The following is a 26,012-nucleotide window of genomic DNA, read 5'->3' as shown; positions in this document are numbered from 1 at the left end:
AGACTGCTTTTGGGGGCGCCTGGGAGGTTCAGCCGTTAAGCATCTGCCTTCGGCTCAGGTCATGATCCCAGAGTCCTGGGATCAAGCCCCACATCAGGCTCCCTGCTTGGCGGGAAGCCTGCTTCTCCCTCTCACACTCCTCTTGCTTGTGTTCCCTCTCTTGCTGTCTCTCTCTGTCAAATAAATAAATAAAATCTTAAAAAAAGATTTTGTGAGCGTGACTTGTTCCACATATTATTATGTGACAAAAATTGTCTGAGTTCTAATTGAAAACAGTACCTAATACTAGGTTACATAGTGAGATTATTTAAAGCATGTTAGGGACACTAACTAATCTGTCACTGCTTACAAGTCTCTCTTCATCACAATAGGTGTGTTCATCGTTGCGGCTAAGCGAACACCCTTTGGAGCATATGGAGGTCTTCTGAAAGACTTCACCGCGACCGACTTGACTGAATTTGCTGCCAGGGCTGCTTTGTCTGCAGGCAAGGTCTTACCTGAGACCATTGACAGTGTCATTGTAGGCAATGTCATACAGGTTAGTAGGGCAGAAGGGGGGTATTCATTCTTGGTGCTTTATGTTATTAAAAAGGTAATTTCTTTAATATGTCTTAATGTGAATTAGTTAATAATAGTTAAAGGTATTTATGATTTCAGTAATTCTGTGACTCTAGAAGCAATGGCATACATAATTCAAAGCCACATATAATCTGGAAGCTGTATATCTGTCCCGTTACGGTTACATTTCATTGCTTCTTAATATTAGATTCATTTCCTTGACTTTTTTCAAGTTAATTGGTTCTCTCTGTGTAACAACTAAGGAGGGTAGAAAACCCAGTCAATATAACACATCTCCTAATAACACTAGGATCATGGTCAGTATTTGTTATGAGAAATAAGTTTCTTTACCTTCTATCTTGCTATGTTAAGGTTGACAAAATAGATCATTCATTTGCAGATAATGAAAGCTGTGTATTCCTTTGAAGTGTGGCCAAGTAGTGGGAGCTCCCTTCTTTCTCCCAGCTCTTGAAATAGGCTCTATGTGGAGTGCGTTGCCACTGCGAGTACTGGGGCCCTGTCACTGTTCTGCTGGCTCAGAAAGTGGTTGTTCCATACTAGGAGAGGCGGACTGAGAAGACTGGAAGCTGCTGCCAACCCGTCCACCAAGTGCTCAGTTCCTGGGGCAGGGAGAAGGCTCAGAAAGGGGTGTGCAGTTGTTTCCACCCCCCAGTTCCAGAGCCATGACTCAGATTTTGCTTCTACCGAGAACTGATTTTGTTTGCAGTGGAATCTAAAGGACTTCATTTTTTTTTTCAGTGACATTTTTCTTTGCTTTAATATTTTTTGTCCTTTTCTGCTTTCGAAATGAGCTCTCAATCACAAAATATCAAACTATGCTCAAAAATGCCAGGCATCAGCGCACTATGGAGGAGCTCACAAGTAAGGACAGATAGCAGCAGCACGTGACAAGAGGTGGAAAGTGATCAAAGAAGTGGTTACAAATGTTCACGAGACGCTAAAAGTATCCAACAGGTTGTGCGGTGATGTCAGTCACTACCTTGGTGTGTGGCCTCAGCGTGTTTGGCTTCAGAGTCTACATGGCAATACGATTTCTTCCAGTTAAGAGTTCTTGGCTTGCACCAGTCACAGGGTGGCCGGAGGGCACCGGACCCGTCTGTTAGCTTTTCAAAACTGCTGTAGACCCGACACATGTCCCGAGAGACTTCGGGAGCTCTGCATTTCAGCAGCAGCATGTAATTTGGGTTTCCTGGCTGGATATGTAGCTCAGCCAAAATCCAGATGCTGTTATTGAGCTTCCAGGATTGGTACAGCATGTCCTCCCCTTCCACATTCCTCTTGGTAAGAGTGTAAACATTGTCGTTTTGCAGTTTGCTGGAAACTGTCAGCATTTAATTGACATTCCTTAATCTGATACTGAAGTTCTTTTTCCTTGGGAATAGCCTTCCACATTTCCAGAAGACCTGGCGCTCCCTTTTGAAATCCACAGAAAGCACATTGAGTGGGGCGAGACAGCTGAAGTGGAAGACGAGACTGTTGTTTTTCACAGCCGCCTGCAGGTTATTCAGAGATTGCATCTTCATGACCGGATCGAAGGTGTTCAGAGGCAGGGAGACATCCATACGCTGGTTTGGCATCAGTGGTGTATGGTTGGCCAGAGGAGTGCTGGGGATCACACCAAAGCTGCTACTCTGGTGTGACTGGCTTGCAGAGTCTGTCACCTGCTGCAGAGCTTTGTTGGTGAAGTTCATTTCCATATAGATGTGCCCTTGGTGGTGAGTGAATGTTCTGAAAACCCCCAAGCTGTTAGCTTTTACTGCAGGCAGTCAGACAGCCTTAGGAACCACATGTCCTGCAGGTCACATGCCTATCCTGTGAAGGGTGCTGACAGGTCATTGGGACCCCTGCTGACCACAGGGGGCGGGGGAGTGGGTGGAGGAGCGAAGGTTAGAGGCCCTGATGATGGGATGGAAGGGGCCCACCAGACCATCTAGTCCTCCTTCCAAGAGATCTGCTGCTCCCATCTGTATGGAGGACACCTGAAGCACATTGACTGGGGGACCGAGGTTAAGGTTTAAAAGGTCTAGAAGGTCACCTTGAGAGGGGTAACCTGAGCCTTTCCAGGTTGGTGGCAGTGGTGGTGCCAACAGGGCTGTCACCTGCATCATGGCCCCCATGATGTATTGGCAAGTGTTTGTGACGGATTCCATGACTTCCTTCCACAAAAGCATTGGGAGGCTTATGGGACACCAAGGCCAAAGATCCAGTGTGGCAGATGAGCTCCCCCAGCAGAGGTGGCACAGTAAGATCTGTCTCCTCAGACATCAGTGGCTTCTCAGACAAGACTACTACTTTGCCTGTGTCGGGTCTGTTGAGAGAAGACACCAGTAAACATAGCCCCAGTCTCGAAGGTCAGGTTTGTCAAAATCCTGCGTTGCCACACTCAAGACTTAGCAGCTCCTTTGTTTCTGATGGTTTGTTGAGAAACAGCTTCACTATGGCAGTAAGCGGAGAGCTGCACCTGGGCTGTCGTCATGCAAACCCTCCAGGAAGCACTCCAGGAACTCATCTGCATTGTCACTTCTCACAGCGTATTCTCCCACCATCCAAATCATAGGAGTGTCTGGGTCATCCAGCGAGTCTAAGGTCTCACACAGAGTGGCAATGATACTTTCATACTTGTTGGAGTATTTGTGAAAGATGTCCCTGATGGCAACAGTTGCCTCTTGGACCACAGAATTCCCTTGGGTCTGGGTGAGATAAAGCAGTGTGCTTGCACTGCACTCTGTGGATTGCTGCACTTTGATGGCCCGCGCAGCTCTGCAAGCAAAGTCAGCATCCACGTCTGTGGCATAGCCCTTTAATTCTGCCAGAACTTGAGCTGTGTTGGCGTGGGATGCCAAACAAATCATGATGTCCAGTTCCTCTGATTTATCATAGATGGGATCATTGTACTTTGCAAAGAAGACTTTGATTTCCTGCTTCAAGATTTTGGGTCTTTCTTGGACAATTAGATTGAGATCCCTCAGGGTGACGTGCTGCGTCTCTGTCTTGCAGACAGCGAAGTGACAAGTGGAGGGGCCGACTCCTTCAGCAGCATATTGTAGTACTCAGAGTCTTGGGTAACAATTCTAGAAACTTCATTAGGACTTTTACTGCTGAAAGCACACTGCTGAGTTGCCTTGAGGTAGCCGGGGAGTTACACGCTCACAGATGCTGCAAGCTTCCTGGTCGTCTTTAGGGTTGTAATTCGACAGGCAGCCCACAATGAAAGTCTGGCCCCATCCAGTGCACTCCTTCCGGGCTGTCAGCAGCTTGTTAATGTTCTGTGGGTTCAGACTGAATAGGTTGCTGTTTGGGTGAGATTCACTAACTTCAGGTAATACTGCTACAGCATTAGCCACCATCATTGGATCTGAATCTGCTATGACATCCCACAGAGAACCTGGAAGTCCATGATCTTCTGCCATTTGGGCATTGATATCATGGAGTTTTGGCACACAGACTGCTGCTGTTCTCTGAAATAGGGATGTTCATCCTTCAAGCACTTGCGGAGGGGGTCACAGAGATACTCTGTAATCTTGTCCACCTGGATGCACCCCATGGTCCTGACTGCCAAGACCCAAATTAGAGGATTGGGACCTTCACAGTGCTTCACGAAGCTGTTGGCAGCCATGATGGTCATGTCTGCCTGACTCTTGGCCTAGTTCATCAGATAAAGATATGTGAGCTTCTTTAATTCTGGATTGTCAGTTTGCATACAGTTCACTGCGTCTGGAAAGGGAGAGTGGACATCCTTGCCCACAGCCACGGCAGCAATCACTCTTCACAGCCATCATCCTTTTTCTTTTTCTTGTTGAGTTCAGCCTTAAATTCAAAGATTGTTCCTTTTTCATTGGTTGTGAAGTACTTGGAGTCAGTCATGGTTAGGGATCTTTTTTTTTTTAAGATTTTATTTATTATTTATTTGACAGAGATAGAGACAGCCAGCGAGAGAGGGAACACAAGCAGGGAGAGTGGGAGAGGAAGAAGCAGGCTCATAGCGGAGGAGCCTGATGTGGGGCTTGATCCCATAACGCCGGGATCACGCCCTGAGCCGAAGGCAGACTCTTAACCGCTGTGCCACCCAGGCGCCCTATGGTTAGGGATCTTTAATGTGCACCACTGGCAAGGGCGGGGGTGGCGGCAGCAGCCAGAGAGCGCGGCCTGAGTGGTGGCATAATGGTTTCCTCGGACTTCTTTCATTTCTGTGGCAGAATAATACTCCATTGGATGGAATACCACATTTTGCTTTTCTCTTACTCTGTTGATACACATTTGGGTTGTTCCCACATTTTGCTATTATGCGTAGTACTGCTTTGAACATCATATGCAAGTTTTTATGTAGACAGAGGTTTTCATTTCGGGGGGTGTGTACTTAGGAGTGGGATGGATGGGTTATATGGTATCTCCATGTTTAATTCTTTTGGGAACTTTCAGACTGTTTTCCAAAGCAGCTGCAACTTTTTATAATCCTACCTGCAGTGTTTGAAGGTTACATTTTCTCCCCATCCTTGTTAACACTTGTTATTGTCTGACTTTTTGATGATAGCCATCCTAGTGTCTGTGAAATAATATCTTATTCTGGTTTTGATTTGCCTTTCCTTGGTGACTAATGACGCTGAACATCACTTCTTATGCTTACTGGCTGTTTCCACATTCTCCTTGGAGAGGTATCTATTCACATCCTTTTCATTTTTAATTGTGCTGTTACTAAATTGTAAGAGTTCTTTATATATTCAGGATACAAGTCCTTTATCATATATATGATAAATTGTCTTGTATTCCATTCTAAATTGTCTTTTCGTGTCTTGACAGTGACCTTTGAAACATGAGAGTTTTTAATTTTGATGAAGCCCAATTTTATTTATTTTTTGTTTCTCATGTTTTTGGTGTCATATCTAAGAATCCATTTCCAAATGCATGGTTATGAAGATTCACCCCTGTTGTTTCCTCTGAGACTCTTTTATAGTGCTGCACTGACATTAGGTCGATTCATTTTTATTTAATTGTTGTGTATGTTTCGAGGTACAGGTTCAACTTCATTCTTTCCATGTGGCTATCCAACTGTCCCAGCACCCTTCGTTGAAAAGACCATTCTTTCCTCCGTTGAATGGTCTTGGCCCTCTTGTTAAAATCAGTTGACCGTATCAATTACTCTATGACAAAGGAGGCAAAAATATATAGTGGGGAAAAGACAGTCTCTTCAACAAATGGTGCTGGGAAAACTGGAGAGCTACATGTAAAAGAATGAAACTGGACCATTTTCTCATACCACACATAAAATAAAATGGATGAAAACCTGAATGTGAAACCCGAAACCATAAAGGTCTTAGAAGAGAACACAGGCAGTAAATTTCTCTGAAATTGACCATGCAGCATTTTACTAGATGCATCTTCTTCGAAGGCAAGGGAAACAAAAATAAACTATTTTTGGGGGTGTATACTTAGGAGTGGGATTGATGGGTTATATGGTATCTCCATGTTTAATTCTTTTGGGAACTTTCAGACTGTTTTCCAAAGCAGCTGCAACTTTTTATAATCCTACCTACAGTGTTTGAAGGTTACATATTGGGATTACATCAGAATAAAAGGCTTTTTTTTTTTTTAAAGATTTTATTTATTTATTTGACCAAGAGAGACAGCCAGCGAGAGAGGGAACACAAGCAGGGGGAGTGGGAGAGGAAGAAGCAGGCTTCTAGCGGAGGACCCTGATGTGGGGCTCGATCCCAGAATGCTGGGATCATGCCCTGAGCCGAAGGCAGACACTTAACAACTGCGCCACCCAGGCGCCCCCAGAATAAAAGGCTTTTGCACAGTGAAGGAAACCATCAACAAAACAAAGAGACAACCTATTGAATGGGAGAAGATATTTGCAAATGATATATCTGAAAAGGGGTTAATATCCAAAATACATAAAGAACTTACACAACTAAACACCAAAAATATCAAATAATCCAATTAAAAAATGAGCAGAGGACCTGAGGAGACATTTCTCCAAAGAAGACATACTGACGGCCAACAGATGCATGAAAAGATGTTCAACATCATGAATCATCAAGGAAATGTAGATGAAAACCATAGTAAGATAGCACTTCATACCTGTCCGAATGGCTAAAATCAAAAACACAAGAAATAACAAGTGTTGGCAAGGATGTGGAGAAAAAGGAACCCTCATACACTGTTGGTGGGAATGTAAATTGGTACAGCCACTGTGGAAAACAGTATAGAGTTTAAAAAAATTAAAAATAGAACTACCATATGATCCAGTAATTCCACTACTGGGTAATATAACCAAAGAACATGAAAACACTAATTCGAAAAGATACATGCACCCTTGTGTTTACTGCAGGATTATTTACAATAGCCAAGATCTGTAAGCAGCCTAAGTGTCCATCAGTAGATGATGAATGGCTAAGGAAGATGTGGGGTGTGTCTGTATGAGTATACGTATACAGTGGAATATTATGCAGACATAAAAAAAAGATGAGATTATGCCATTTGAGACAACATGGATGGGCCTAGAGGGTATTATGCCAAGTGAAATAAATCAAACTCAGAAAGACAAATACCATATGATTTCACTCATATGTGGAATCTAAAAAAACAAATGGATACACAAAGAAGCATAATCAGACCTATAAATACAGACAGCAAACTGATGGTTGCTACAGGGGAATGGGCAAAATTGGGTGAGGGAGGGTGGGAGCTAGAAACTTCCGGTTATGGAATGAATAAGATGGGAATAAAAGGCACAGCATAAGGACTAGAGTCAGTGGTATGGTAATGGTGTTGTATTGTGACAGATGCTAGCTAGCTACACTTGTGGGGAGCACAGCAGAATGTAGAAAACACCGTGTTCTACACCTGAAACTAATGTAACATTGTGCGTCAACTAAATTCAAATATAATTAAAAAATAATTTTAGGTTTGCATTGAAAAAATAGTACACTGTCTTCCTTCACTTAGAAAATTAACACGAAATATCCTGGAACACACATAAAAAGTTATATACAATAAAAACCCTGTTTACAAAATGGAAAGGTAAAAAATAAATAATAAAATAGGGCAACCAGGGGCACCTGGGTGTCTCAGCCGCTTAAGTATCTGCCTTTGGCTCAGGTCATAATCCCAGAGTCCCAGGATCGAGCCGCATGGGGCTCCCTGCCCAGTGGGGAGTCTGCTGCTCCCTCTGCCCCTTACTCTGCTCATGCTTACTCTCTCTCTCAAATAAATAAATAAAAATCTTTAAAAAAAGATATTAAAATAATAAATAAAATTGGGGCACCTGGGTGGTGCAGTCAGTTGAGTGACCAACTCTTGGTTTTGGCTCAGGTATGATTTCAGGGTTGTGGGATTCAGCCCCATTGGGCTCTGTGCTCAACATGGAGTCTGCCCGTGTCTCTCTCCCTCTGCCCCCCCTCCTACACTCACTCCCCCCCACCATATAAATAGATAATAAAATAAATCAGTTTACCATAGATGCATGATTTGATTTTTTGATTTTCAGTTCTGTTCCTTTGATCTGTATGCCTANACAGTGTTTGAAGGTTACATATTGGGATTACATCAGAATAAAAGGCTTTTTTTTTTTTTAAAGATTTTATTTATTTATTTGACCAAGAGAGACAGCCAGCGAGAGAGGGAACACAAGCAGGGGGAGTGGGAGAGGAAGAAGCAGGCTTCTAGCGGAGGACCCTGATGTGGGGCTCGATCCCAGAATGCTGGGATCATGCCCTGAGCCGAAGGCAGACACTTAACAACTGCGCCACCCAGGCGCCCCCAGAATAAAAGGCTTTTGCACAGTGAAGGAAACCATCAACAAAACAAAGAGACAACCTATTGAATGGGAGAAGATATTTGCAAATGATATATCTGAAAAGGGGTTAATATCCAAAATACATAAAGAACTTACACAACTAAACACCAAAAATATCAAATAATCCAATTAAAAAATGAGCAGAGGACCTGAGGAGACATTTCTCCAAAGAAGACATACTGACGGCCAACAGATGCATGAAAAGATGTTCAACATCATGAATCATCAAGGAAATGTAGATGAAAACCATAGTAAGATAGCACTTCATACCTGTCCGAATGGCTAAAATCAAAAACACAAGAAATAACAAGTGTTGGCAAGGATGTGGAGAAAAAGGAACCCTCATACACTGTTGGTGGGAATGTAAATTGGTACAGCCACTGTGGAAAACAGTATAGAGTTTAAAAAAATTAAAAATAGAACTACCATATGATCCAGTAATTCCACTACTGGGTAATATAACCAAAGAACATGAAAACACTAATTCGAAAAGATACATGCACCCTTGTGTTTACTGCAGGATTATTTACAATAGCCAAGATCTGTAAGCAGCCTAAGTGTCCATCAGTAGATGATGAATGGCTAAGGAAGATGTGGGGTGTGTCTGTATGAGTATACGTATACAGTGGAATATTATGCAGACATAAAAAAAAGATGAGATTATGCCATTTGAGACAACATGGATGGGCCTAGAGGGTATTATGCCAAGTGAAATAAATCAAACTCAGAAAGACAAATACCATATGATTTCACTCATATGTGGAATCTAAAAAAACAAATGGATACACAAAGAAGCATAATCAGACCTATAAATACAGACAGCAAACTGATGGTTGCTACAGGGGAATGGGCAAAATTGGGTGAGGGAGGGTGGGAGCTAGAAACTTCCGGTTATGGAATGAATAAGATGGGAATAAAAGGCACAGCATAAGGACTAGAGTCAGTGGTATGGTAATGGTGTTGTATTGTGACAGATGCTAGCTAGCTACACTTGTGGGGAGCACAGCAGAATGTAGAAAACACCGTGTTCTACACCTGAAACTAATGTAACATTGTGCGTCAACTAAATTCAAATATAATTAAAAAATAATTTTAGGTTTGCATTGAAAAAATAGTACACTGTCTTCCTTCACTTAGAAAATTAACACGAAATATCCTGGAACACACATAAAAAGTTATATACAATAAAAACCCTGTTTACAAAATGGAAAGGTAAAAAATAAATAATAAAATAGGGCAACCAGGGGCACCTGGGTGTCTCAGCCGCTTAAGTATCTGCCTTTGGCTCAGGTCATAATCCCAGAGTCCCAGGATCGAGCCGCATGGGGCTCCCTGCCCAGTGGGGAGTCTGCTGCTCCCTCTGCCCCTTACTCTGCTCATGCTTACTCTCTCTCTCAAATAAATAAATAAAAATCTTTAAAAAAAGATATTAAAATAATAAATAAAATTGGGGCACCTGGGTGGTGCAGTCAGTTGAGTGACCAACTCTTGGTTTTGGCTCAGGTATGATTTCAGGGTTGTGGGATTCAGCCCCATTGGGCTCTGTGCTCAACATGGAGTCTGCCCGTGTCTCTCTCCCTCTGCCCCCCCTCCTACACTCACTCCCCCCCACCATATAAATAGATAATAAAATAAATCAGTTTACCATAGATGCATGATTTGATTTTTTGATTTTCAGTTCTGTTCCTTTGATCTGTATGCCTATCCTTTTTCTGTCCATTCCATACTGTCTTGATTACCAGTTCTTTGTAGTAAGTTTTAGAATCAGGAAATGTGAGTCCTACTTTGTTCTTCTTTTTCAACATTGTTTTGGCTCCTCTGGGTCTCTTGCAATTTGATAGGAATTTTTGAATCTGTCAATTTCTACAAAGAAGTCAGATGGGATTCTGAGAGGGAGTCTGTTGAATCTGTAGGTCAATTGAAGGAGTGTCACCATCTCAACAGTGTTAATGAGCATGGGATATTTTTCCGTTTGTGTGAATCCTCTTTAATTTTTTCAATATTTTATAGTTTTTAGAATATACATTTTACACTTTGGTTAAATTGATTCCTAAGTATTTTATTTTTTTTGATGCTGTTTTAAATGGAATTGTTTTCTTATTTCACTTCAGATAATTCATTTCAAGTGCACAGAAATATAATTGATTTTTGTATATTGATCTTGTACCATGATTGCTGAGCCCATGTATTCTAATAATCTTTTAGTTAATTCCTTAGAGTTTTTATATGTGACATTGTGTCATCTGCGAGTAGAGATAGTTTTACTTCTTTCTCTCCAATCTGGATTTCTTTTATTTCTTTTTCTTGTTTCATTGCCCTGTCTAGAATCTCCAGGGTTGAAGAGAAGTGACAAAAAGTAGGTATCCTTGTCTTCTTCCTGATGTTATGGGGGAAAGCAGCCAGTGTTTTACCATTAAATATGATGTTAGATGTGGACTTTTTTATAGATATCCTTTATCAGTTGGGAGAAATTCCCTTCTATTTTTAGTTTATTAAGTGTTTTCATATGAAAGGGCATTGGATGCTTTTTCTGTGTCAGTTGAGATGATCATACCATCTTTGTTTTTTATTCAGTTGATATGATGACCACATATTAATATATGTTATCAGTTCATGAACATTAAACTCTCGACCAACTGCACTGTAACTAATACCTGACTGAAGTTTCTCTAACACATATTTTCTCCCCAGCGCACATCACTGCCTTCTTCCACTTAGGGACACTAGGCAGCCCTTCAGCGTTGTGCCTGGGGTGATTTTCACCAACAAAAAGCACAAAAAGGCAAAAAACATTGCAATAAATAGATTTCAGGACATTTGTTTTTGCTTTTGTTTGTTTTTTTAAAAGACTTTATGTATGTATGTATGTATTTACTTATTTATTTGAGAGAGGGAGAGAGCACGAGTAGGAGTGAGGGCCAGAGGGAGAAGCAAACTCCCCGCTGAGCAGGGAGCTCACACATGGGGCTCGATCCCAGGACTCTAGGATCATGACCTGAGCTGAAGGCAGACACTGAACCCGACTGAGCCACTCAGGTGCCCAGAAAGGACATTTGTTCATAGCATGAGAACTAAAACAAGAAGGCTCAGTGTCCCCTTGCTCATCCTCAGCTAGGAAAGTGTGTATTATATTAGGCGACTAAAATTTCTCAATTTTCCTCCACCCTGCACATATCTGGAAATAACCACAGAAGTGCTGCGGGTATTGAGTTTGGGGTTACAAATAAATTTTTAATAAGTAGGTGAATTCGCAAGTATGGAATCTATGAATAATGAGAATCAACTGTATTTTGAACTTACATTTATGTTTTGGGAAGTGTTAAAGGTACTAATGTATTCTGTCCTAAGCAGTTTTAATATATGGAAATAGCTTTATTACAAGGAATAATTAAATGCGTTACGGAGGTCAAAAAGGTATAAACTTCCAGTTATAAATAAATAAGTTTCGGGGCTATAATGAACAGCATGATGACTATAGTTAATAATACTTTGCCATACATTTGAAAGTTGCTAAGTAAGTAAATACTAAAAGTCTTTGATGGGAGAAAAAGGAACAAAGGCTGGATTTTGCAGCTGCTCTGGTCTCCAGGCAGAATTCCTGAGGCGTACAGACTGTAACACTCTTCCAGCTCCCTCAAGGACTTCCGTAGTGCTTTACCACTGAACTTTGTTCTTGTTCCTGTTACTTTCTCTGAGAACCATAAACACCTCCACCCAAGATACATGTTAGCAATCACCTTTCAAACATGTGGCCCACTTACATACATCTGAAAAGTCTCAAGACTCCTGTTTTACCAGACGGTAGTAAAGAACCTCATCTGAATGGCCACTGGCCCCTCAAGGTTCTGGAAGCCCTGCTTCCAAATTCCTTAGAGACTTAACGCTCTAACACCCACTAACTAAAAAGTATAATCAGTCACTCCTCACAATCCCAGTGCAGCTCTTTCTACCTACAGGTTCTGTCCCTGTGCCTTAATAAAACGTCTCAAGAATTCTTTTCTTGACCATTCACTCCTAGCCTCACATCAGTCCTCCTCACAAGAAAAAAATTTTTGGTAACTATATGATGTGGTTTTGGAATATAGGTGAGGTTCAGTGGGGTGGGGTCTGGAGCCGACGACCAAGAAAGAATTCTTGAGATGTCTTTGGCGCAAAATGGTGGTTTTATTAAAGCATGGGGTGTCCCCGTGGGCAGAAAGAGCTGTTGCACCCTGTTGCACCCGGGTCTTGAGAAATGGTGATTACATAAGAGAAGGAAAAAGGAGGTTTCAAAAGGGTTTTCATATGTTAAGAGGACTGACCTACCAGATAACCTACTAGATACCAGAGGCCTTGCCAGTGTCAGGTTAAGGTGGTTTTTCCCTCTGGCAAGGTATTAACATTAATATATAGTTGGGAGACTCCTGGAAGGATGTCACCCTTGTCCCACCCAAGGCGGGGGTGTAGGGGGAGGTTGCAGTCAGCTTGTGCTTTGTCTTCAGCCAGCCTTTGGCTCCCTCATCGTATATATGATGACAGATGTTAACTAGACTTATTGTGGTGATAATTTGCAATATATACAAATGTCGAATCATTATGTTGTACACTTGAAACTAGTATGTTATATGTCAGTTATGCCTCAATTGAAAAATAAAACAAGAATAGGAACTTTTTTAAGAAGGTCAGTTCTGACTAAGATTTATGGAATGTTAAAAAGCCAGAAGAAACCCTAGAGATTTTGTAGAACTCCAGGCCTCTCTTAACACATGAGGAAACCTCCAGAGAAGTTTCAGAGCTGAGGCGGGTAGTCTGTAACAGTCCTGGGCTAGGATGGGGATCCCCTGACTTCTAGTTCAGTATTCTTCTTCCTGTACTGAGCTCCTCCCACAAATCTTGGTGTTAAAAGGGACGTAAAGTCATTTCCTGGGAGCACTTAGAGAATATGTAACCAAAAAAAAAAAAAAATGTTACTTTCTGGAATACAGTGGCCAAAGTAGAAGACATCTGGTTTATATGTATCAGGTAGGACCACATTCAGAATTTACATACAGCTAAGTGTGTATTCTGTCATAAGATCTCCAGAAACTACCTTTATTCAGTCAGTTGGGCTAGAATTTAACAACTCAGTCATAACTACTCCACTCCTTTTATTTACAAATGAGGCACTTGTGAATCCATTTGCAGATAACTTCCCAGAGGAGCAATTTGAGGTAAGCCAAAATTCACACTGCTAGTGAATGAAGAGTCTAGATTAGATGCCAGTCCAGACCCCCTGACTCCTGGCTAATATTCTATTACCTCAGGCTACTGCTTGATTTTATGAAACACCTATTTTACCGGTCTGGACATTAGAGACTATTTGAAGTGTCTCCAAAACAGAAAACCCTGGCAAAAGAATATCTCCTGACCAACAATCTTTTTAAAAGATTTTATGTATTTATTTTGAGAGAGAGTGAGCAAGCCAGCTCACCGGCACGCACATGCCTGGGGTGGGGGGTGGGGCAGATGCTGAAAGAATCTCAAGCAGACTCCCGGTGCGGCCTAGCCCTGAGCCTGATCTTACAGCCCTGAGATCGTAGGAAAAGTGCTTCTTACAAAAGGGCAATTGCCAAATACAGAGACCTCTGCAACATTTACTTGTTTTTTCTTAAAGTGCAAGGGGTGAGATCCAAGGAATCAAAGCAGTAGATGTGATGTAGGAAAGATGTTAGGGTTCGAAGCCAATGGCCAAGAAAGAATTCTTGAGACGTCTTTCATGCAAAAAGGTGGTTTGATTAAAGCACGGGGATGGGACTTGTGGGCAGAAGGAGCTGCACTGGGGTCATGAAGAGTGGCCTATTACATACTTGGAAATTGTGAGGGAGTTATTCTAGGGAATTTGCAAGCAGGGTTACCAGGTCCTTGAGGGAGCTAGCTATCGTTGGTAAAAGGTCATTTATTACTGTCTAATAAAACCTCAGTCATGAGACCCTTCAGATGTCTGTCAGTGGGTCATATGCTTGGGGGATGATTGCCAACATGTATTTTGGGGGTTAGAGATAAAGGAGGTTCCCAAAGGAATTTTTTATATGTTAAAGTAGACTTAACAGGATCCTGAGGGTCGGGCTAGGATTGCCTTTTGCCCTTGGGAAACTGTTAACATTGAGGCAGCTGAGTTCCTAGAGGAATGTCACTTTGTTTCAAGGACTTGTCAGTGGGCTGTAAGTAGTAAGGAAATTTAATTTTTTCTTCTGCCTCTGTTTATCACATCAGATGGACCAATGAGGAGCACCTCCAAGTTATTTTAGGAACTAGAGCAACAAAACTCAAAGCTAACATTTCCAATAAAATTCTTCTAGCAACTTAACTATGGCTTGTCTTATGGGTTACCACCACCCCCATTCCCCCCTTAGTGGAGAAGCATGACTTAACTCCTGCAAACCTCAACAAGAAACACCTTAGAACTCCTCAACAAGACTCCCTCTTGTTGAGGGACTCCTCAACAAGAAACACCTTAGAACATAAGTTTTGAATCACACCTGTCTTCCTGCAAAGCTCAGAGATGGAATGAGGCAAATACCCACAAAAACAAACACAAAAACCCAACAACAAAAACTTCAAACGAGGACAACGATTTGTCCGAAAGTGCAGGGGCTGGAAAGGCTGGGAGACCATAAAACATAAAATACAACTGTGTATTCAAGTCCCAGTTTGTGTTAATATATGGGACAACCAGGTAGTTTAAACCTCTGTGGCAAAGCCCGTTTCACTATTTATATAGACAGACAGAACCTAGCACTGCTCTGTTTATAGCTGTCAATACACTGCTTTATCCTTTAGGATCTATTTGCCACATTAGGCTGAAACCACTAAACCAAGTTTTTCCACTAAGGCTAAGAACACTGCATCCATGCCTGGATGAGAAGCTTATCGCACATTTACACTCACACGTACCAAGTCTGTCAGCCCTTGGGAGTCCACTTCCAGCTCTCCATTTATTCTATGCCACTGTATCTTTTATATGTGTTCTTGCACAGTTTTCCTCTCATCCTAAACGCAGTAAGAATCTCAACGCATTCACACCTGGTTCTGGTTACCCGGTAGTAGTATTTGTGTGCTATTAAACAGGAGACCATGGGCACCGGGGTGGCTCAGTCAATTAAGCGTCTGCCTTAGGCCCAGGTCATGATGCCAGCATCCTGGGATTGAGTCCCACATCAGGCTTCCTGCTCAGCAGGAGGTCTCTTCCCTCTGTGCTCGCTCTCTCTAAATAAAAATCTTCTAAAAAAGATAAAAATAAACAGCAAAATCACAGAACAAGTGCACAGGCTGGGGTTATAGGGTAGGAAACAGATAGAAAAACACCGATGTGCAGATTTCACCAGAAACCTGAAGTACCCACCTGGTAAGTCTGTAGCAGGCTACCCGCCATCACCGCTATTCTTAGAACCCAAAGCAGGGCCAGCGGTGTTACTTTTGAACTGGGGTCCTTGTTTATCTCTCCCCTCCCTAGGTCAACAGGTTGCAGCCTCAGTTTCATATTATAGTCCTTCGGGTGCTTTTAAAAGTGTCTGCTGATACCCATGCCTTGCCTGCTCCTTTCTGGTTTAATTGGTTTGGTTAGACTCAAGCATTCGTATGTTCATCAAGCTTTCCTGGTTATTTCAGTGTGCAGCCAAGGTTGAGAACTTCAGCCTTGGATACTTTCTCTGTTAAGGAACGTACTATTTTAAGATAGCCCATTCTATTTTTAAACAGTTCTCGTTGTTATACATTTCTGTCTTGTATTGAAGACTTAATATAAGGATTTTCTCGAACTTTGGATGTTTAAAAACCAACTAACCAAATTATAGTTTTTATTCAAATGATAAATGTATGTATTACATAAAATATATGCTGTGCCTATATGCATTGTGTCCTACCTTAGAGCCATATAGTTTATCACTTTTAATAGATTGCCAAAATTTCCCTGTGTTTTGTCCTTCTCCTTATTGCTAAGATTTATAGAGGACACTCTTTTTCTTCCCCCCTCCATTCCAGAGTTCCTCAGATGCTGCCTATTTGGCCCGGCATGTTGGTTTGCGTGTGGGAGTCCCAAAAGAGATCCCAGCTCTCACTGTTAACAGACTTTGCGGCTCTGGTTTCCAGTCCATTGTGAGTGGATGTCAGGTATGGGCAACGTTTTACTGCTCTGAAAATATGTTAAAAGCTGTGGGAGGAAATGCCCCCACTTCAATAAAACACTGTAGGTTTTTGTTCTATAGTGCTTTATTAGAAACGGTCAGTATTTGATTTTTCTTGGAAAAGTATTCACAGGAAGAAAGTAGTTTCTTAAAAGCTATTCACAGATCTTTGAGGACATGTTAAATGGAATAAGTGAGTCACAGAAGGACAAGTACTATACGATTTCACTTACACGAGTAGTCAGATTCATGGAGACAGAAAGTAGGATGGCGGTTGCTGGGGCTGGGGGAGGAGAGAATGAGGAGTTCGTGTTTAATGGGTACCGAGCTTCAGCTTGCAAAGCCGAGAAGATGTCTGGAGATGAGTGGTGGATGGTCACACAACAATGTGAATGTATTTAATGAACTGTACACTTAAAATTGGTTACAATGGTAAATTTTAAGTTACGTATATTTTATCACAGTTTTTTTTGAAGTTAATAATGACTGTCATTTTTATCGAGTGCTTCCTATGTACCTGACCTATGCTAGATTTACATTCAGTATCTCACTTAATCTTCACAACCATCCAGTGAGGCAAGAACTATCGCTATTCCCATTTAACAGGCAAGGAAATGGATCAGTAAGGTTACTAAGTCATAGAGGCAGAACTTGAACCCAGGTCTGTGAGAGTTCCCTGTGTGGCAGTGTGGAACACTGAATAAAGACTATAAGGCTAGGAAGAGAGTTGGAGGATTTAGGGGATGATAAGAAATGTATTCCTTTTTAAGGGATGGATACTTGGGCAAATACATTTGTTTCCTTGAGTACAGGGAAAAGGGATATAGTGAAATCCCAATTTTATTTGTCCAGGTCTTCATTTTTTTTTTACAGAATGAAGGACATGGACATATGGTAATGAATAAATCATTTTCATGTTAATTTATTTCTACAATGATATATCTGAAACAGTGGTCCTGATTTTCCTAGCAGTCACTGTGAACACTGGGCTCTGGAGGCTTGTTACTTGCTGCTTTTCTGAGAAATGCAAATAGTGGAAAGCGTTAGAAGGATGAAATGGGTCTCTTTTTATGAACCTCCTCAGTTAACCCAGTTCTTGGAAGTCTGTGGTCTGCTTCAGACTCCTCCATTAATGGGATAAATTCTACTTCTGTCTTTTTAAAGGATTTATTCTTTATCATCAGCTAACAATCTATATATTATGCCAAGCATTAATACCTCTTGCTGATTTTCAAGATTTATATTGAGGGTAAGAATTATCATTCCTTGCCAAAACGTAGGTAGAATTTGTCACTTTTGTGCACACGATTGAAGTCTGTTAGGTTTTTGTCCCCTTGTATCTTGGGAATGGATGCTGTGGCGTTTGCTTTACAATCACTTGACAGGTGTTTCCTTTTGAGACTGTAAATCTCTAAATTTACCATTAGTTTACTGCTTAATATGTACCTCTGTCACAATAAAAGGTTTTTGGTCGTTGTTGCTCATTTGTTTTCAAACAGGAGATTTGTGTTAAAGATGCTGAAGTTGTCTTGTGCGGAGGAACTGAAAGCATGAGCCAGTCTCCCTACTGTGTCAGAAACATACGTTTTGGAACCAAGTTTGGATCAGATCTCAAGGTTGGAGCCATTTAAATGTTTAAAAATTGTTGTGCTATTATGCTAATAATTGCAATAACACCATTTTGGGAGAGAGAAAACAAACCAATTTCATTAACAGGGGATTGACAAGATATGAATGATTTGAAATTTGTAAGATATTTCAAAACCCCAGTTTGGTTTTTAGTTTTAACATTTTAACCCATATTTTAAAATCCACATAGACTTTATCTCAGCACGCCTCTGGTCATGGAATTAATACGTGGGGAGACAGAGGAAGGGAAGAGGCAGATCAAAAAGATAGGCAGAGGTTGAAGTAATTAATTTCTCTACTAAATAAATGGTAAACCAGGTAATTAAATCTTTACCATGATTTATGGAAGTTTTATTGCTGGAGCAATCTCCATTAAATAGATACTTTCTTCATCACAGAAAATGTTCTCATCTTTTGGGGTATTTTTTTTTGTTTTTAAATTTTTTTAAAAAACATTCTCTTTGAATACAGACGATATTGTCCTAAATCAGTCAGATGAAAACTGATCTTGACATCTTTGAGAGCTACGGCAAGGGAATGACGGTACTGATAATAGAACGCTAGTGTGCTGTCCCTCCCATGTGAAAGGGCTAATGACATTGTCTGTTAGCATTTTCCAACAGGCAATGACTGGTTTACGCTGTTCACCCAGTTCGTCCCCTAGCCTTTTTGAAATTTGGAAAGAATAAGACTTAGAAAATACGAGATAGTATTTTGGACACCAAGTATATATGAGAACACCTTGGAAAAGACAGGTCAGTGACTCAAAGGTGAGGAGACAGTGGAGAAGACACGCAAGGGGCACACTTACCAAGACTCACTCACTGGATAGTAAGTAACAACTTTTCTGTTCCTCAAGGAGCCCGTGCTGGCTTCTCTTCCACCTCACAGTAGCTGACGGAACCAGCTGTTCCTATCCCTGAAGGAGCTCAGGCACGCTCTTCCTGCACAACGGTGGTTCACAGAGGTGGCTACAGGGAAACATCGCATGAGGACCTGGCGTTTGGTTTCTTACAAAATGTAGCTTTCGGGGTTTCGTTTCTGATTGTAGGATAACTTCCTGTGTCCTCTCCCTGCACATTTAGCACTGTCGTCTCTCTTTAGAACCCTACAGATAGAGAGGAGAATGTGTGCATTTGCTTATGGCATTGGGTGTTTTTAAAAATGTCCCAGAACCAAATGTGAATAGTAGTAATAGTAAATGCTATCAGAAAATCTAATTTTACTTTCATTGATTGGAACTATTAATTATTTAAATGTAAAGATACTACGGCATATTACTTTCAGAAGATATGCTTTATTTTATTTTATTTTTTAATAATAATTTATTATGTTATGTTAGTCACCATACAGTACACCCTTAGTTTTTGATGTAGTGTTCCATGATTCATTATTTGCGTATAACACCCAGTGCTCCATGCAATACGTGCCCTCCTTACTACCCATCACCGGTCTATCCCATTCCCCCACCCCCTTCCCCTCTGAAGCCCTCAGTTTGTTTCCCAGAGTCCATAGTCTCTCATGGTTCATTCCCCCTTCTGTTTACCCCCCTTCATTCTTCCCTTCCTTTTCCTACCGATCTTCCTGCTATTTCTTATGTTCCATAAATGAGTGAAACCATGTAATTGTCTTTCTCTGCTTTGACTTATTTCACTTAGCATAATCTCCTCCAGTCCTGTCCATGTTGCTGCAAATGGGTAATCGTTCTTTCTGATGGCTGAGTAATATTCCATTGTATATATGGACCACATCAGAAGATATGCTTTAACGAATCACTTTATTATTCATGTCTTTTAATAGATGGAAGATGCTTTGTGGTCAGGATTAACAGATGAGCATATCCGACTCCCCATGGGAATCACTGCAGAGAATCTTGCTGCAAAACATAATATAAGCAGAGAAGACTGTGACAAGTATGCCCTCCAGTCACAGCAAAGGTGGAAAGCTGGTCAGTGAGATTGGATGTTAGAAATACCTACAGAAGGGGCGCCTGGGTGGCACAGCAGTTAAGCGTCTGCCTTCGGCTCAGGGCGTGATCCCGGCGTTATGGGATCGAGCCCCACATCAGGCTCCTCCGCTATGAGCCTGCTTCTTCCTCTCCCACTCCCCCTGCTTGTGTTCCCTCTCTCGCTGGCTGTCTCTATCTCTGTCGAATAAATAAATAAAATCTTTAAAAAAAAAAAAAGAAATACCTACAGAAGAAAACTAGGGAGGGGAGTGGGTGAAATGGGTGGAGGGAGTCAAAGTTTATAAAATAAAGTAAGTCCTAAAATAAAGGTTTTAAAATAAGTCCCGGGGATGTAATGTACAGCATGGTGACCATAGTTAATAACACTGTAGCACATATTTGAAGTCACAGTAGAGTAGATCTTATAAGTTCTCATCACAAGAAAAAAAATTTGTGCAGCTATGTGTGGAGACAAATGTTACAAGACTTAAGTGGTGATCATTTTGTAATCCCATATACACAAATATCAAATCATTATGTTGTGTACCTGAAACTAATACAATGTATGTCAGTTATACCTCGGTCTAAAAAATAGAGAAGATTTTTGTCATTTTCAGATTATAATGGTCATATAATATTTGTTTAAAATTATATCTTTTGAAAAATCACATTTTTTTCGTCATTCCTTTGTTTTTAGATGAGTAGATATTCTCTTAATGATTGCAAAATTAACCAGAAATTTCTCTTTTGAAATATAGTAATGCTACTTAAAAAGTGGCGTTGTTAATTGACCGTTATCTGGCCACTTGAATTTTGTCCTGCTGCTTCTGATGTCAGTAGAACACTCTACTCTGAGGGCTCTGATACGCTGTGAGAGACGACGGCTCATGGGGCTGCTGGGACAGAGAGGGTGTTCTCTGTGCGGCATGTCTGTTCACAAGGAAGGGATGCTGTGTTTGGAAAGGACCCACTGGGTATTCTTTTGTGCCTTCCTCCTCCCATTCCTAATTGAGAATCATTGCACCCTGACTCGAAGACTCAGAACTGTCCATAGCCAGAGCTCCAGTGCCCTTGGGGTGACACTCCCCACTACTGTCAGACCAGTCCAAAGTGGGCAACATGACAGTGTGGTGAGTTGAAGACATTTGTTAGTCTCCTGAAAAAGATTTTTTATTTTTTAATTTTTATTTATTTATTTTTTAAGGATTTTAAATTAATTAATTTATTTGAGAGAGAGCACGAGCAGGGAGGAGGGGCAGAGGGAGATGGAGAAGCAGGCTCCCCACCGAGCACAGAGCCTGATATGGGACTTGATCCCAGTGACCGGAGCTGAAGGCAGATACCCAACCGACTGAGCCACCGAGGCGCCCTGAAAAAGATTTTTTAAATTAAACTATTATAAATGAGCAATAACGCTTCTTTAGGGGTGTTAAATACTTGGCATAGTGAGAATAAAGTCCATCTTAGAATTTCAGAGGGAGAAGTGGGATGGAGCTGATGCCAGCCAGCTCATCCTCTGTGTTTTTCAGTTACACGTTTAAAGTGGGAGGGTGCTGGTCCAGAGGCCAGGAGGCATCAGTTCTCTTTGTACCTTGGCCGCATGCAAGTTATCTGACCTCAGTCAAGTCATTTATTCACTGGGCATCTGTACAATAGAAATAAAAAAGATTTGTCTCCCCTTTCCCCCTAAGAGTTGTTGTGAAAACCAAATAAGGGAAGTGTGTAGCCTGCTGTAAAGGGATATCAGGAGTAAGGTGGTCTCACTCCCGGCGTATCCTGTTTTTGAAGTGGTAGGTTACTGTAGTCCATTCTAGTCAGTGGAGGTGGAGGTAGGTCAGCTGTTTCACTTAGAACTATGTCCGTAATCATTCATAGAATTTCTTCGGTTTGCTTTAAATGTCTTCGGTTTGTCATTAAATTTCAGTCATAGATTACTTGGTGACCTAGATCGGTAATTCTTTTAGAGACAACTTCTTTTTTCTTACTGTGGTAGACATTTAACATAAACTCTACCCCTTAACAAAATTTTAAGTGTACGTTATTATTGTACAACTTGGTAATGTTTAAATTACTTCTTATCTCACCCAGAGAAGTTTAAATGAGACATTAAAGTTATTTAGTGCTATTAAATCTGTAACTAACAGACAAGGACTGCTAATAGTCCAGCAATACCTTGTAAAAAAAAAATTGTAGTAAAAAAGATCAAAATTATAATTTTAAAAAGATGCAGAATGCATTTGCATAGGTTCGTGGCAGTGTATTAAATTCTCCAAGAGGCAACGTAAGTTGTACATGGAACAAAGGCTTATATTAAAGTAGGCTGTGAGGAAAGGGTAGAGCAGAAATTAAATTGAAGGATGTGTTTGATTTCATTTCTTGTATCTTCTTTTTCCCCCATTCTTACGATGGTCCTCCTATTTCAGCTAATGATGCTGGCTACTTTAATAACGAGATGGCACCAATTGAGGTGAAGACGAAGAAGGGGAAACAGACAATGCAGGTGGACGAGCATGCCCGGCCCCAGACGACCCTGGAGCAGTTACATAAACTGCCCCCAGTGTTCAAGAAAGAAGGAACCGTGACTGCAGGGAACGCCTCGGTAGGTGGCGCCACAGATCATTTTGGACTCGTGCTGATGCGCTCAGTGCAAAGTTAGTCGTGGGGTACCTTTTGGACACTTCCCATGCTAATCTTCAGCTCTGTAGCTTAAACTGGCAGTGTTCATATTCTGTTCATTGGGGTTTTCATAGTCCCAAACAAAATATTCCAACTCTCATATAATACTCTTCTAGTTTCGTAGTCTTTTCACAGTATTACAAAGAATCTAGAAGGAAATCTGCTTGGTTATGATTTCAGTTTTCATGGGTTGGTGTGCTGGTTTGTTTTGTCTGATGTCTGCAACTCCTCAGCTTTCTTACATCTCCCCATATCTGGACATATGCTTTTCCTGGACATGGTTTCCTGTGTTCCCTTGGTGAGGGTGGGTTCTGTGCCTAGAACAACATCTGATCCCCCAGAGTCCTGCCAGCACTGGTTATCACCCAGACTGGTGCTGGTGCTTCCTGTCGCCGCAGTCCTGACACTGCTCCATTAGTTCAGTCCTTGATGAACTGGGTCCTTTTGCCCTCTAATTAATTTTCTGTTTTTGTTTCCAAGGGGGTATCTGATGGTGCTGGAGTGGTTATCATTGCTAGTGAAGAAGCTGTTAAAAAACACAACTTCACACCACTGGCAAGGATTGTGGGCTATTTTGTGTCTGGATGTGATCCCTCTATCATGGGTATTGGTAAGTTTGTAGTGACACAAACTGGTTGTGTTATGTTTCTGGAGAGAAGTCTTTGGCATTCAGATACCTGAAACAGTAGCCAAATCAAGGTCACTTATGGAGAAAAGGAGATTAGTAATCACTTACACGACTCATCTTTATGAATACCTTTGCTGGGCACAATAGGAAAACCCAAGACTGTGTAAGCTGCTCGTGGGCAGTAATCATGTCTCAGTGTCCATTTGAGATATTTAAAACTGGCCCCCAGTGTGTAACAGAGAAGAGTTACAAGGTGCTGACCAGATGAGAGAATAGGCAAGGAGAAATCCCAGGGCCAATCGGAGATGACTGAATGCTGGGAGTTCTGCATGCAGTCGCTGGTGTGTCTCATTTCCTCTTCCCACAACCCCTTTATGAGGGAGGAAATGAAGGCTTGGGGAGGTTGTCTTATCAAGTTCCAGATTGGTAAGTGATGGAGCCAGAATGGGAACCGGGCCTCTTTAATTCAAGTGCTCTTCTCACCGTGTTGTCTCAGAAGTCGAAGTCACAACCACCTGGCACAGCTGTAGCTTAATAGGAAAATGAATTATAGTGTATACTGACTGGCAAATATGAGAAGGAGAACTCCCTACAAATGTGTATAGTTGACCCTTGAACAGTGTGGGGGTAGAGTTGCCAGCTGTCACACAGTCGAAATCCAAGTATACCTGCTGCTTCCCCCAAAATGTAAGTCCTAACAGCCTACTTCCCCAGAAGCCTTACCCATAACATAAGCTTTTAACATGTATTTTGTATGTTATATGCAGTATACACTGTATTCTTACGGTAAATTAGAGAAAAGGAAATGTTATTAAGAAAGCTGTAAGAAGGGGCGCCTGGGTGGCTCAGTCGGTTGAGCATCTGCCTTCAGCTCAGGTCTTGATCCTGGGGTCCTGGGTTCAAGTCCTATGTTGGGGTCCTTGCTCAACAGGGAGCCTGTTTCTCCCTCTGCCCGCTGTTCCCCCTGCTTGTGCGCTGTCTCTCTCTCTGACAAATAAATAAATCTTAAAGAAAAAAAAACTGTAAGAAAATACATTTATAGAGTTGCACTGTATTTCTCAAGAAAATCTGCATGTAAGTGGACCTGCTCAGTTCAAACTTGCGTTGTTCAGGGGCCAGTGGTATACTCTTTCTTGGTTTGAAAATATGAATTAGAAGGAGAACAAAGACCTTTTTGCTGGATGCACTCCTAGGAACCTCAGATGACACTGAATTTTAATAATTTTTGTCATCATTGTCCAGGAAACAGAATCGATGAAGAGCCTCACTTACAAAAATATTAGTGCCTGGAGGCTCTGTCATATCCCGCCTGTGCCCTCATACCCCGAAGAAAAGCCTACCCTACAGCTAGATTCAGATTCTTGGTGGGTCCAGAGATTTTTCTATGAGCTTAGGTAGGCCTTTTCCAGCTAACTAATTGGGTTTGAAAGTAGGTCCCAAGGTAAATGGGAGATAACCTGTTGCTGAGCTGAGTTCTCAGAGATCCTTCAGTGTTCACCTCAAGGTTCTCAAGTAATACCACTTGTGCTCATTTGGGACTAAGTTTATACCCAGCCATATTTGCCAGCATGTCCATATTTTGTCGCCTTCACTGTGTTTCAAATTACTTTAACCAAAACTACAAGCTATATAACCATCCATTAAAAGTGAATTTTTTCTGTGTTTCAGGCTTAAAAGCTTACTAGCTTTTAGCTACTATCAGCAAAACACTGCTTTTGTTTTAGAGATGGAAGTTAGCTTAAAATTAAACCTCTGTATATTGATGTATGGCATTTCTCACCTCAGTGTCTGGAATAGTGATTTCTCAGACCCCAAATGATCATCAAAATCTACCCATAACCCCACCCCAAAAGATTTTGTTTCAGTAGTTCTAGGGTGGAGCCTGGGGAGTATGGGGTTTTTTTAAGTGTACCTGCATCGTTTTGATGATTAATCAAATTTATCTGATATAGGTAGGTAGTTATTTTTGGTTCTTTTTCAGTTTAACCTCATTGAATAGGTTCTGATACATTAACATAGTGAAGAAAATGTAGTTTTCCTTCCTTCTCTTCCAGGGTCTGGATGTTGGCCCTATAGTACAATGAATACCATTGTGGAGGGATTGCTTTTTTCCTCAGGGCTTGAACAGAGCCATAAATGCCAAATGTCCCAGTGTCAGATGTCCCTTCAACCAGACAGCTGTCTGTCAGTTGTTGTATGGGATTAAACAGGTAACTACATGGAGTGCCCCAAATGAATAAATAAGGGAGAGTGGTTATTGAGAGTGGGGATTGATTCATCAGTCCGATTTCTAAGAATAGTGTCCTCGGTTTATAGTTATCCAACATTAAGCAGTCCTTAACCTTGCAAGAGTAGCTGCTGACCCAGAAAACGGGGGAAAGCCAGGACTTGAGACTAGTAATGGCTCCCAGGAAGGACACGTATGGAAGGACAGCGCTCCCTGGAAATCCTCGGTGGCGGCAGCGGTGGGGGGAAGCTTTGAACCTTTGCAGCTGTAGCAGCTCTGGTTTTATCTTTTATTGGGCTTTACTTGTAGAAAGGACTCCAGGGGTTAAAAAGAAGGTTAAGAACCAGTTCAAAGCACTTCTGATGAGAAGCTCATAGCCCAAAAAA

At 41.5% G+C, this 26,012-nt stretch overlaps 1 protein-coding gene and 1 pseudogene across 1 annotated transcript in view; one reads left to right on the top strand and one right to left on the bottom strand.

Moving 5' to 3' along the window:
- Positions 1 to 26,012, top strand: part of ACAA2 (acetyl-CoA acyltransferase 2) — a 49,722-nt gene that overhangs the window by 5,521 nt on the left and 18,189 nt on the right. The window contains exons 2-7 of the mRNA XM_002927779.4: positions 372 to 538; positions 16,376 to 16,504; positions 18,018 to 18,134; positions 19,948 to 20,095; positions 22,519 to 22,694; positions 23,252 to 23,381. Of these exons, the coding sequence (XP_002927825.1) occupies positions 372 to 538; positions 16,376 to 16,504; positions 18,018 to 18,134; positions 19,948 to 20,095; positions 22,519 to 22,694; positions 23,252 to 23,381 (867 nt within the window). The remainder of the gene's footprint in view (positions 1 to 371; positions 539 to 16,375; positions 16,505 to 18,017; positions 18,135 to 19,947; positions 20,096 to 22,518; positions 22,695 to 23,251; positions 23,382 to 26,012) is intronic.
- LOC109490963 lies at positions 1,493 to 4,443 on the bottom strand (annotated as a pseudogene).

This window comes from Ailuropoda melanoleuca, chromosome 14, assembly GCF_002007445.2.
Source record: "Ailuropoda melanoleuca isolate Jingjing chromosome 14, ASM200744v2, whole genome shotgun sequence".
Taxonomy (NCBI): domain Eukaryota; kingdom Metazoa; phylum Chordata; class Mammalia; order Carnivora; family Ursidae; genus Ailuropoda; species Ailuropoda melanoleuca.
This window is presented reverse-complemented; position numbering and strand designations above follow the sequence as displayed.